Raw genomic sequence first — 13,599 nt, 5'->3', positions numbered from 1 at the left:
TCCCCGCTGTTGGCTCCACTCTTCTTTCTCTCTCTCTCCCAATATTTCTTTTCTCATCTCCCCTCTTCCACTTGCACTCTTCCTATCTCATTTTTGGTTCCCTGCTTTTATTTCTGTCTTTCTCTGGCTCTATCATTCAGACTCAGCACGTACAAGTCCTCTCCATCAGATAGAGGAGGGGAGCGTAGAGAAAGGCACTTTCAGATCCCCTCTGCTTCCATTTCCCCAAAATTCCTGAGGGGGTATTGATTCAATCGCTGCCTGCTGGTTAGGTTGACAGTGACATCTAAAGGTACCTCTCCCTCTGGATGTCTGTCTGTCTTATGCTTCTCTAGAACTCACAGTTGCCATTGTGAGATCTGGGATGCTTATCTTGTGCACAACAATGTATAAATTTGTATGATTATAGGCTGTTTGTGAGACACTTATGGGAAGGGCTCTACTCATGGTCGTAGAGCGAAATAAGACGAATGCATCCCCACAGGCACAGTACTGTATATCATACTTCACTGGGCAGCCAATGAAATTAATGTGTCCAATAAGGTAAGTCCCAGTGGGATTGTGAAGCTTATTTAGAAGCTTTGTGTGCAGAGATGGGGCCATGCTGCTGCCTGTGATCTGATGAGAAGATACTGAAATGGTGCATTTGCATATGCAGCAGGCATGAGACAAAACATGGTGGCCAATGAAAGGGCAGGGAAACAACCCAAATTTCCATATTAAATCAACATGAGCGGCAAGAAAGGATCTAAATCTTTGGCTTTGAAACTGGTAATACACATAAATATTATTTATTCATATGAAGGGCTTAATGGAATGCATAGAGTTTAAAACAAGCTTGCATTTATGAAGCGTAAAGCTCCATAACTAACATTTCATATCTGACTTCCTGAATTTTTACAAAGTTTAAAAACAACACATTGTGCTGGATTAGTTCTTGGCTTGGAGCAAAGACTTCCTTAAATCTTGTCTTCGCCATCAGGTTGCTAAGCAACCAGCTGCTGCTTCCCCATGTTTCCAGGCGTTGTGCTAAGCTAATCTAGCTGACTGCTGGCTGTTTTATATTTAACATCAGGCTTCACAGTAGCATAAGTTTTTTCATTTAACTCTTGGCGAGGAAACAAATTATAGGTGTGCTTGGTAGCAGTGAAACCGGGTCACCATTCCAATCCACTGTAGCTGCGGTTAAAACCGTTTGCACAGCTCTTTTCCATTCTTTTTGAAGGAAGCGAACTCCATGTTCCCCTTTAAACCTTAAACATATGTTTTCAATGGATCCACCCTTAAAAATGTTTGAGGCAAGACGAACTAAAATCTCCCTGATAAAGTAAAGTATTCGTTGTGGGGGGGGTTCTCCTTGGCTTCTTTGCCACTGTGTGATATTCTCACTACCAGCGTCAGGTTATAGGGGGATGAGATAAAGAAAGGCAACATCTGACCTATCCTGAAAGAAAAGCTCCCAAAACAAACATAACTAAAGAAAAAAGAAAGCAGTTTGAACTCACAGTCCAAATCCTCCAAGGATTTGTTGTTCAGTTGTAGCCTCGACTGGTTTCAAGTCTCACACCATAAATATGCTAGGCAATCTACCAATTGGAACATATTTATGACTGCCTTCGAGGCATGTTTCATACATATAGCGTAAAAGGTTACACACTCTGACACAGCTTGATGCTCTGGGGAAAATGAGAGAATCATATCTTTCTAGAAATTGTAACAAAAACACCAGATTCTGTAACCAGCGACTGCCATGAGAAAGAAGAAATGCCAAAAGAGGGGGTAACAGTAGCCAGAAGCTGAGGGGAGCTGAGAGCAGGGCGATTGCTGCGAATCAGAAGGGTGAAAAACAAAACCCCTTCTCTGTTTTTGTGAGTCGTTCCAGGCTGGTAGTTTGTAGGCAGGCAGACAGGCAGAAGATCTGTCGGAGTGAGAGCCCAGCATTGTGACGCATTTTGCCTCGCCACATGTCCCCTATCCATGGGCCAGCGCCCAGCAGGATGATGGGGAGTGGGGGCTGTGTGTGTCCATATGCATGTATGAGGGCAGGAGGGTGAGCAGCGGGAAGGCTGCCAATGTGTCCCTACCTCCTCAGGGCAGGGTGGTGAGAGAGCCAGGCCATACTGAAGCCCGGAGGCAAGGGAGAGAAGGAGGTGGAGTTCTTTCTCCCAAGAACTAAATCCTCAGTTTGGTCACAAGTGTGCTTCCAGCATTAGCCTTCCCTGCCTGTGACTTAATATTGCTGATGGCACCAACCAAATCTGCTACCTGCCCCCAGGCCGCGAGCGAAACAGAAGCCTGGAACAGAATATATGTGTGTATGTGGAGGCTGTACATGTGTGGGCTCTTTGTGGTGTCCAAATGTATGTGTGCGCACAAGAAGAAGAGAAGGGGAAGCAAAAAAAAAAAAGGACTTCAGCACTTTAGGGACATGGGAAGTGATCTGTTTCTTTGGCAGGTTCACCCAAAACAGACTGTTCTTTTTCAAAGCCAAGCAGTTCAAGACGCGCACACACACACACACACACGCAGAGAGAAGTGAGTGAGTGGCAGCACTTCGTTCCCATAATACTCTAAGTGCACTGAAATGTACTGCAGTGGCTCCCGCCCTTGTGCTTACTATTTCGCTTGTTTATCCTTCACTTTCACCAAACTGTTAAGCTTCTCGGTTTGCCCTCACTAACCTGCTTTAAAGATTTCTCATCCTCCTGGTGCTACATTTTTTTTTTTTTTTTAATTATTATTATTTATCGGCACATTATCCACAGTTGGGGCGCTGTTGGAAATTATTTACTGCACATATACATATATAAACATATATATACATAATGTACACCGTGTTACTGTATCGTGTACAACGCAGGAGATTAGAGCTCCATTGCTCCGTTAGAATCAGTGTAAAAAGGACAAATGTTACAATAGCTGCAGATTAGAGAGGATTTCACATGTTAGAGGGCATAAATAGACGTGTAATGCCACGATGTAATTCTGCCTGCTTCACTCTCTGTCTTACAGTGAGCATGTTATTGTTAAAAGGATAATAGCTGCTCTCTCCGCTGCAGTGGAAAATGCAAGGATGCATGCATCGAGCCAAGGGCCTCTTGAAACTTAAACACAGCCTGAATTACCAGGGGGGGAAAAAATCCCCAACTTGAACAGGACTGACAGAGTTGTTCCTTAACAAATTAATTTTTTTGTATAAATTTTTTTTCTTCTTCTTTTTTTTTTTTTTTTTTTTGCCTGAACTCATTTGAAGGAAAATAATCCTAGTATTTGTAAAAGGCTCGACTCGTTCATTTTAACAGTTGATTAAGAAGAGCTGGTGTAGCAGTTAATTAGAAACCAGTGGTGATAACCACCTGTTCAAACCTACAGATGGGAAGTCTGTCTCCTTATCCCATGACTGCCTGCGAGTGCTGTTTCATTAAAGATAGTCAAACCTAAATGAGAGTGAAATAGATGAAGATATACGGATGTAATGCTTCTCTCAGGAGCTGAATAAAGAGCGCCATAGGTTTCTTGTATTTTTGTTGTCCTTGTTGTCGTCGTTTTGCAGCTGACTTGTCATGCTTTTGACTGTACGAGCAGTCACAAGCGCATCAACGAACGCAGACCCGGACTTGACAGACTTGTGCGCACACACACACACACACACACAGGCACACACAGGCACACCAGCACCAAGACACAGACATAATTACCTGTCATATGCAAGACGTGCCTTCCTGGGAGTAAATGAACTGATTAATATTCGTGAGGAGGGTGGGCTGGGTGTTCAGCTGATTAGAAGTTAAGATATTCACTGTCCATATTGCTTTTTTTTTTTTTCTTTCTTTCTTTCTTTTTTTTTTTTACTATGACGCCAAAGTGACAAGGTAGGAAACTGTGTACTGGGATGTGCAGAATGCTGAGGACTAGAAAGTATGAGCAGCGGGCACGACACCACTTTCCTCGCTCCCAGATACGCTGTTTGATTTCTTGAAATGTCTACAGAATGAGTGCTTGTTCTAATTTACATTGCCTTTGCAGGAAGAAGCTAATGCTCAGTAACAGGAGTGTGATGCAGCTCAGGGTCGTTGCTGCTTCGTTAGGATTTTGGAAAGGAAGCTAAGGGGGGAAAAAAAAAAAACAAAAATGTTTTCTGTTGCTCATAATTTCTAAAATCCTTTTGCCTACATTCACACAGTGTTGCTCCCTCCCCGGGCCGTGTGGACACATCCCTGGCCCAGGCCTCCTTCTGTGCCTAAACTGAGTGCATGTCTGCTGTGGGTCGATACTTTCTGGCTGTGTCGCCCCAGAGCCCTAACAAATAGGAGTCTAATGGCGTCCCCCTGCTGCTGAGGGGGACTCACATTAAGATAATTAGGCAGAGAGAAGGTGCGGGAATGAGGCTCTGGAGAGGAGGAGGAGACACTACTGATGCTTCTCTAAATCTGGGCCTGCAACTTTCTGTTTATCTGCCATGTCACTGTAGCCCAAATCATTTCTTTACTTTATTCACAGCGGGAGGTTTTCAATCCAAGTGAAGGTGCAGTCATCTGTTTTCATTTTGAACAAGCATGTGAAAGCACAAGGTATCTCTATCCAGATAACTGTTTTAGATGTCAGAGACCAGCTCCATCTATACCCTCTGAGCTGAAATATGTAAATGTGACCAGTCACATAAATTAGGCATGCATGAGCTGGCGTATACAGGAAGCAGGTTAGCTCCTCTACAGTTGGTAGATGTTAGGTTAAAATACAAAATGTTGTTGCTGCTGGCAAAGACAACAAGGTGATTTGTTATTTATGTTGCATTCACCACTGGTAGTCCAGGTTAACAGGAACCAATCAGGGAGCAACCATTTTTGTCGTCGTCACCACCAGTCATTCCCGGTTCTCAAATTAAAACTGCTTTCAAAATGTCACAGTTTTAGGAGCTTGAAAAGCAGCGTGGTCTAAATGCAGCTGTTGATGAGAAACATAACTGAGGCATGTAAGGAAGAATAAACACACCAGGCTTAGAATAAAATCACATCAGTTATAGTTGATTAAATCCTAAAGAGTTGTTGCTCAACAAGTGGCTGCTGGGTGCTGGTATGAAGCACTGCTGCTAAGCTGTGTTGCTGTGCTGACTGACCATCGCCATTTGCATTGACAGCGGCTTTTACCAAACCACAGTCAGCCAGTCAGAGGAGAGACTCAGAGACCAGCAATGGCATCAAGCAACCCGATCTTGCTAGAGCTCCACAAAAAGACAGAAAAGTACAATGAAGCGGTTTTTGGTAGGTCATGCCACAAATAAATCTTTTCATATCAGAATGTCAAATGAAACACTGAGTAAGTGCAAAATGTGTGGCATTTGACCGAAGGCGTCAGCAAGTTAATGTATAAATATTTACAATTACAATTGCAGGTTTATAAGTTGTTTCTCAAATTAGAATTTAACGGCTCACAAATCCAGGGTGACATATTAGTCGTTCCATTTTTGGTTCCCTAAAAAGGCCTAAAAAGGGTCTAAAAAAAAAGAAAGAAAGAAGAAAATACTGTGTCTGAGGAACATAATGTGCGACAAGCCTTGCTTTCTCATAAACAGCCAGTGAGAAGGAGGAGAGCTACTGGAGCAAGCAAACATTCTCCTCACCGGTATGGATCAAAGGAAACTCGCTGTAGCTACAGTGGAAGCTTTACTGTCACCACATCTGGCTATGAGCCTGAAACACAAACTCAGGGATGGAACTTCAACTGCACCTGTTTTATTGCCCGTTTGAACACAAGGACAGAAGCTGAGTTTCAAACGGAGCTGGAGCTGGAGTGGCGTCTCACAGATAACTACCTCCAGCTCTGTCATTTTCTCCCCCACAGCCTCCCCCTTCTTGCTTCCATGGCCGTCTGTAGGTTCGCTAGCTGGAGCTCCTCTTTCCGCTCTGACAGCAATCAGATGTGACACACCGAAGGCTCAGATGACAGCCAAGAGGACAAGGTCACACGGCTGCCTACTTCTAATCTGAGGTATGCACGGCTCATTCTGACAGGCCAAAAACATGCGTGCACGCACACAGTGAGTACACCGACACGCACACGCATTTGCACACACGCGCGCAGTCAGGAGGCGGAGTATTTTGCAGACGGGGCCTTTTCTCGTGCCTTTGCAATCTCAGAAGCAATTACCTATTAAAATTTCATCGTTCTCCGAATGTTTAGGAAAAGATTATAACTGCTGGGGAGGTAATTAAGCCTGCAAATGGTGAATTGAGTTGTGAATACAGTGTTGTGCGTGTGTGTGTTTGCACATGTAGCTGTGTGCGATTTGTCTTAATAAAACTAATAGCGCTGCCCACCTAAAGCTCTTAAATGTGATAGCCAAATGACAATTAGAGAACTAAAAAGTGTGATATCGGCCTGCTTGATGTCGATGTAATAATTCAGCAGAATAACTGCAGTTTTCCAATTAAAACACAACTTCCTCATTAGATTATACAATAATAGTGCTAACAGTGAGATTCACTGCTGCTTCGTAAATTAGACTCAATCACTCAATTCTTGAAGTCACCCTGGATGAAATGGAAATGACTCAAGATGTTTTCACTTAACAATGGCAATCCAAACACAAGCGTAGTGTTAATATAAAACATGACAAAAACAGCCTTTCGCTCTCCTCCCCCAATCTCATTCTCCCGTCTTTCTCCGTCCCTTCCATCTTTGTCTCGTTGGCTCTTTCATGCTGAAAGTGAGGAGACCGAGGATTTCCAGCCTTTTAAGGATTCAAACAAAGTCTCTGGGTTTTGAGATGACATGAAAGTCTGCCAGCTGGCCCAGTCGGGGGAATAGGTGGTGCTTGGCTGGTTCTGGTTCACAAAGCAACTAAAGTGTCCATTTTTAATATGTAGGGCCCCCGTTCGATTCATCCACCCACACTCTTGTGCCTTTCCTATTGATAATTAACACTGCGCATGTTTCACTTGTATGTGATAATGATAAAACATCTGCAGACAAATAAACCAAAGACAATGCTGCACGAGAACAATAAAACGTGATGCCCAAAGGACGTTTCTCCTATAGAGGCACAGAAGCCTGCCAGACCAGATTCATTGATGCCAGTAATAGGGCAATCTGGCCATAAGCTATAATCAATATGTGGTTTGCACTAAAAATAGATTTTCCAGCACAATTTTGCACTATAGGTGAGCAAACTGTGCAAACGCAGGTGGCCTTTTTCGCTCCAACACTAATGTTTACATTGCGGTTACCGCTTTCTTCATTCTTCAGCCCCACTTCCCTCGTTTGTCCTTTACATTCAGAGCCACTGTCCCACTGAAAAATGACCTTGGCCTTTTCAGTCTACTCATCTTCCGTTAATCGCTTAAAACAAGAATAACATGTACAGACATGTTATCCAGCAAAATCCATATGCAGTTCCTCTCATCTCTGCGACCCCTCCCTGCGCTGCCCCCCTACCTGACCGATTCCCTCCCTCACCATCTGAGAGCACGCCCATACGCCAATTAGGTGCATGTTGAGGAGGATCCCGCCAGATCGCAGAGGTTAATAACATTCCACGTGAATACCCACAAGCCCCGGGATTAAAGGGTCCAGAGAAGCAGGTTCCACATCGCAAATAATGATGACAGTTTCACAGTGGCGTCCTATTGGCCACTCAGGTGAGAGGCCATCTCATCTCTTCCACAGGGAGGTGGTGAAAAAAAAAGTCACTGACTCTTAGCAACATTTCTTTCTTTTCATGGTAGAATTTATTTTGTTATTTGAGACTTGGCCCCCTCTTCTCTGAAAGCAAACCTTTTAAATAAATTCAATGCCCCCCCCCCCCCCCGACACCCCACAATCCACGAGCTGTGCTCTCATCATGATGTTGATGGTATCTGTGGGCGTAGTGCTTCAAGCCGAGTAGGGTTATGTCACCTTGTCATTAGTTGGGGGAAGTGTTGTAGGATTACATATTTATCTCATTCTCACAAATAGAAGTACTTATCGCCCCCCCACACACACAAACACACACTCACTTCCTTACATGTGCATTTTCCTCACTCAACAGAAATTCAAAATTCCAGCCAGATCTCTGTTGATGTTTTCCAAACATAAATGAGAAAATATCCTCTTCATCGTGTGTTTGGAAAAAAAAAAAAACCTGTGAAAACAAGTTGAATTTTGGTCAATGTGCTAGTTGCCAGTTTAGCTGCAACAGAAAAATAATCAAACACGAAAAAACATTGTGCGATTAGGTTGGGCTTTTTGTTTGTCTTTTTTTTTTTTTTTTACCAAAGTGAAGAAGTGCAGTCAAAAAATGTGGGAGGATTTCAGCTACAGTCAAATGGAATTGAACAAGGTGCCATTCATGTAGAGCTTAATAATAACCTGAGAATTGAGAGGACAACTGTCCTCTGACAAGACAAAAGTGAGTTCAGTCTGAATGTCTCAAATATGTCGTTTACGTTGAATTTCATCTCAGATTTCTTTTTTGTTGTTGTTTTGGCACAAAAGCCAGATGGGCCTGAGATGCAACTCTGAGGGAATCTGAAGGCTGTGTACAGACTGTTCACCATGATGTGCTGTGTGTGTACTGGCCTCAGTTTGTGTGTGTGTGTGTGTGTGCGCACATTCATCTGTTTGATCTTCGGTGTTCAAAAACACAAAGGAGCTTGGTACTGTAGCAGCCCACGGGACGCAACAGAAATAGATGGCATTCATGTGCTCTGTGTTCTACCCCTACCACCAACCACCACCCTCCAAACTCCCAGTCAGTCCCCCCATCCCTTCCCAATCCCCCTACACACACATTACCACCACTTCCTCACCGACTCGCACACACTCCCACTTCCCTCTCTCATTATATCATGTGGGCATGAACCAAAATAAAACAGTGAATAAGGGCTGGATTTGAGAGGCAGCAGAAAAGGCATGCAGATATTCTCTTTCGAGTGCGTTATGAAATCTAGCCAGTGTGCAATAAAACAAAAACCAAATGCTCTCATTTGAAAGAAAACAGGAAAATGCCAGCAGGGATGTGTTTGTTGTTCCTCCAACTACACACCACATACAGTCGGTGTTTGGTGAGTCCAGCTGAGCTGACCCACTTAATCCCAACCGCTCACATCCTTCCATCTTTTTCAGGAATCTGACACCAACCTGGACATATCCAACAGCCAAGTCCCTTTTTTTTCTCTGTCTGACACACTCTCAGGTCACAACAGCCAGTAATGAGCTGTACACACACACACACACGAAACATTTAAAAGACTCACGGAGGTTTGTGGGTCTGGAAACATAGTGCTGCGAGTGCATCCCCAGGGCCTCCTCCCCCCGGAACTGCTCACCTGGACACCCGCCCTGTAACACGCTGGCCACGGCCCTGTCAGACAGACAGTCAACAGAGAGAGACAGAGAGAGACAGAGGGAGACACAGAGGGAGACAGGGAGGGCTGATGAATGAGGGGTGCAGACACGAGGAGCTGTGCATGTCACGGTTAATTGAATTATTCAGTTGGGCTGCAGCATTTCATCAAACTGTAAGTGTGACTCTCTAGGGAATCGGGAAAGATTTGATTTCTTTTCTTCTTCTTTTCCCTGCAGTTATTGCACATGCACTCTCGACTATTGCATTACACTGTGGAGGTGTATGAAAGCCTTCTCCCCGATCTCAAATCAGACACAGGCTACACAATGGAGCGCAATGCCGCCTTACTCTTGTGAAAGAAGCCGCCCCCGCCTGATGGGAGCAGCTCACATAATGTTATATCACAGCGGACAGGAGAGACTGGAGTGGACGCATGGAAGAGCTGCTCAGAAACCACAGCCCGAGTGAGAAATATAGCCCAACGATCCCGACGCACTTCTACATATCTACTAAACGCTGCGCGCTCCAGGTCCGTGCGTGCGCAGGCTACTACTGCAAGTGTCTTTGTAAACAAGCGCACTGAGAGAGGCAGGGAAAGGCAGGAAGAGAGGAAGAGAGGGTGGAAGGGAGAAGGGGGGGAGCCAGAGACAGACTTACCTGGACATGTTTTCTCTCTGGGGCCGGTGCGCCTTTTCCAGACCCAGTTTGGTGAAAATCCCCACGAGAGCCATTATGGCCACTACTCCACATATGATGTAAACGATTAAGTTCGTCTTGTCTTTGGTGCTGTCGTGCATCTTGTTCATTTTGTTGTAGGGGGTCTGCCCGGTCTTCATCCACATCGGGGTGTCATAATTTTTGCAGGTGCTCTGGTCCAGCCGGGAGTGCTTGAAGGAGCAGCAGAAGCGGAAGCCACAGGTGCCGCAGCAGTACAGATAGTTGCCCGTTTTGCAGATGAACGGCGGATCCCACTGACCCATCACGTCGTAGTAACCCCGGCATTTGTCCTCCGTGTGCGGGGTCTCCTCGGACACGCTCTCATCCTCCCTGGAGCCGTTGGAGGTGGAGATCATCACGAATCCTCCGAGCAGCCCGGGCTCCCCGTCAGCCTTGCACACCAGGGCCATAAGTTTGAGCAACAAAAAGCCGAGGAGAAAGTACTTCCCTCTCATTGTGCGCTCTCCTCCGTTCAACTTCACGCAGAAACGAAAAGACTCGGGGAGAGGAGGAAAGGCGCGCGGTCATGATAGGCTGAAAAGTCCAGAAACATACATCCAAACAGCAACGCACCGTCATCCACCCCGATGAGCATCTTCACTAACATATCATCATCAAAAAAAAAAGCAAAGAAAGAAGGAGGGGGTGCAGAATAAAAGCAACCTCCGTGGAATGAACTTGGCTTAGTCTAAGTGCTCCTCAACGCGCGCTCTCACCTCTAACTGCTCACCTGCACGTCTGACCAAAGATGCATCTGGATTTTGATTTTCAGGAGGGCATCACTCCACACATCCATCGGCGCGCTCTTACGCACAGGAGTAGGCAGAGACACAAACCGCACGGAGGATGGGAGCGCAGTGAGCCAAGTGAGGAACCGAGGCTGAGGGAGCTTGGTGCGCAAAAAGGAGAGGAGGAGGAAACCAGAGGGAGGGAGGGAGACTGTGAGCGTTGGAGACAGCGAGAGAGAAAGAAAAGAAGAGAAAGGAAGAGGGAGCCTTTATTGTGAAATGTTATGAGAAAAGCCCTGGTATACGCACATCACTATTCTGTTTTGCCATCGAGGAAAGGCGTGGGAGACCCCCTCCTCCTTTTTTCCCACTTTACGCATTTTCAGTCGTAGGTTGCAATTGTTCTAAATCACAAGTGTTACAATGGGCAGCTTCTAAAAACAGGGTATATTGACAAAAGGCTGTTTCACCAAAAATATTGCCTGAGGACATTTTGTGTTAGATCCATTGGAGGCTTTCTCCAAACATTTTCTATTTTCGCATTAAAGCACATCTAGACCTAACCAAACACAGGGCCAAATGATAACATAAGTCATTCGATGTATATGTTTCCCCCTTTTATTCACTAAATTAACTGCCACGATGCCCAGCGTGGATTTCTAAGATGAAAAAGTGAAGGGCGTGTATAATCCTCCCTTATAATGAATCGAAAAAGCATTGCTGGCGTTTAGCAAACACATTAGGCCTAAACGCAATGCATCGATGGAATTTTTATATAGTGTGTAGCTCACATTTCTTAAGTGCAAGCGCAGATCACATATATAGCCTGAAGCTGAAAGTAAATTGCTCTGTGCTGAACATAATGCCTAACCCTAACCCTGAAGCATCTTGAAACATGTTATTCTAATCTAAAACTAGCAAAATGAGCGAAGCCCAGTTTGCAGCGACTTCTGTCCAGACTCCCTCCAAGGTTCCAAATTTTTGAGTGAAAAATAAGCTGTGGGAGCTCATTAGACTTCCTACAGTTTTAAATATATATATAATAATTAGGATTGCAGATCACCATTGAAGGAAGGTTTGGATAAAATCATAACATGATCCGTTTTTATTTCATTTGTCATACCCTGTTGCACCTCCAGCCTTCCCTCTGCGTAAAATAACTCGAGACATTCATAAAAAAGGGGGAGAAAGCGACTTTGGAGGTTATAGTTAATCAAACAAGACACTAACAGTTAGAGTCCATCTGGTTTGTTGGATCTAAACCTGCAGCCTAATACTGAATGCATGGATGAATGAAACTTTGTTTGTCATTGTATAGCAAGCGAACAACGAAAATTGCAATCTCCCCGAAGTGCATAGTAAACAAACTGTTAACACACAGTACAGTGAAACACAATCGGGGCAAGGGCCAGTCATGCAGAGTGTTGGTCTGTTAGTTGGATGCGTGTTGCTGCTACACTGGGGGCCGCTGCTGAGAAACTCACACATCCACTAACAGGCATACCAATCGATCAACGATAGCCACCAGCGTTAGCTACCTACGGAGACAGCCGGAGCAAGATAACAACAACAACAACAACAACAACAACAACAACAACGAAAACTAGGAAACAAAAGTGTATCTTGAGTCGAAGACGAGTTTAGAAGTAGCCAGAATAGTTTTACTCGGACAGCTCGTTCAGCAGCGGGTCTTATGGATATCTTTCTCAAGGCTAAACATCGGACTTTCAGCGGACTGACTGAAGGTAGTCGACTGTGTTAGCTAAGGCGTTAGCCGCCTCTCAGGCTAACTTAGCCGCTGTTAGCCTGTTAGCCTACAAGTTGTTGCCGCTGGCAACAGGTCAGCCGTCCGACCGGGAGAAGATGTTCAGCCTCTGAAATAACCTGAAATAAGCAGACAAAGCCAGGATACACTGCTGGCTTGTGCTTCGTTTCAGTTCGCCTTCAACCCGACACCGTGCTGACTTCTCTAAACAAATACAGGCGATAGTTTTGAGTTGTTTATTGGCGATGTGTTGGAGATTTGGGTAAAAAAAAATGACATCACTAAAACTTATATGTGTGCGTGTCTGTGAAAGCTAGAATTTGTTGTTAATTTTAAAGTGGATTCGTGAAAACAACATTCAGCGATGGAGACAGGAGCTGAAGCTAAACTAGTTATTGTCTCTGCAGTTGACATGGAATAAGCCTCAGGGGTTTCACTATGAAGCTGTGGTTCAGGCTTTTCCTATCAATATGTTTAAGGGTAAAAAACAATCACAGTGACACGACCGGTGACGCTTTCATCGGTTATCTGAGAGCTTCTTGCAAGAAAACTGTGAGTGTAATGGAACCAAAGGGAGGGAGTTGAAATGTTCAGTATTTTATTTTGTGCTGCAAATGCAAACCCCCCAATGCACTTTCATCTCAAATGATGATTAGCTTTGGAGCTTGCCATCTACCACCTGAGAAATAGCTAAGATTTATGTCTGAAGTTGTGCTCCAGCAGCGCAGACACACAAAGCTGCTGCCTCTTATCTCCTATCATGGGAGCTTTGTTGACTCCTCCAAGTCCTTGTGTTTTTTTTTTCTTCTTCTTCTTCTCTTTATTCATCTGTGAAATGTTCACACATCTGACTCCAGAGAGAGAGATACTATAAAAGTACGTTAAATTTTGTCTTCACTCCACATGAGCACTGACAAAGAGGATTGTTCATTATTAAGATAACTGAGGAGCAGAACCAACAGGCATGTGGCTTAGGGGCACTTGGAAATGTTTATGTGTTCACTTGCATTCCTATGTGGTTTCTATCCATTCTTCTGGAGCGAAGAGCAGGTTTTATCTGC

At 44.6% G+C, this 13,599-nt stretch overlaps 2 protein-coding genes across 3 annotated transcripts in view; one reads left to right on the top strand and one right to left on the bottom strand.

Moving 5' to 3' along the window:
• shisa9a (shisa family member 9a) overlaps positions 1-10,841 on the bottom strand; it is a 39,656-nt gene extending 28,815 nt beyond the window's left edge. The window contains exons 1-3 of the mRNA XM_029528397.1: positions 10,776-10,841; positions 9,986-10,521; positions 9,237-9,343 (exon numbers count right to left, since the gene is read on the bottom strand). Coding sequence (XP_029384257.1) covers positions 9,237-9,343; positions 9,986-10,521; positions 10,776-10,841 — 709 coding nt within the window. The remainder of the gene's footprint in view (positions 1-9,236; positions 9,344-9,985; positions 10,522-10,775) is intronic.
• A 1,476-nt stretch (positions 10,842-12,317) lies between these two features.
• cpped1 (calcineurin-like phosphoesterase domain containing 1) overlaps positions 12,318-13,599 on the top strand; it is a 28,016-nt gene continuing 26,734 nt past the window's right edge. For both annotated transcript variants that reach the window (XM_029527276.1, XM_029527275.1), the window contains exon 1: positions 12,318-12,518. In XM_029527276.1, the coding sequence (XP_029383136.1) occupies positions 12,467-12,518 (52 nt within the window). In that variant the 5' untranslated portion in view covers positions 12,318-12,466. The remainder of the gene's footprint in view (positions 12,519-13,599) is intronic.

The sequence above is a fragment of the Echeneis naucrates genome, chromosome 19 (genome assembly GCF_900963305.1).
Source record: "Echeneis naucrates chromosome 19, fEcheNa1.1, whole genome shotgun sequence".
Lineage (NCBI taxonomy): Eukaryota > Metazoa > Chordata > Actinopteri > Carangiformes > Echeneidae > Echeneis > Echeneis naucrates.
Note: the sequence above shows the minus strand (reverse complement) of the source record. Positions and strands in the feature narration are given on the sequence as shown.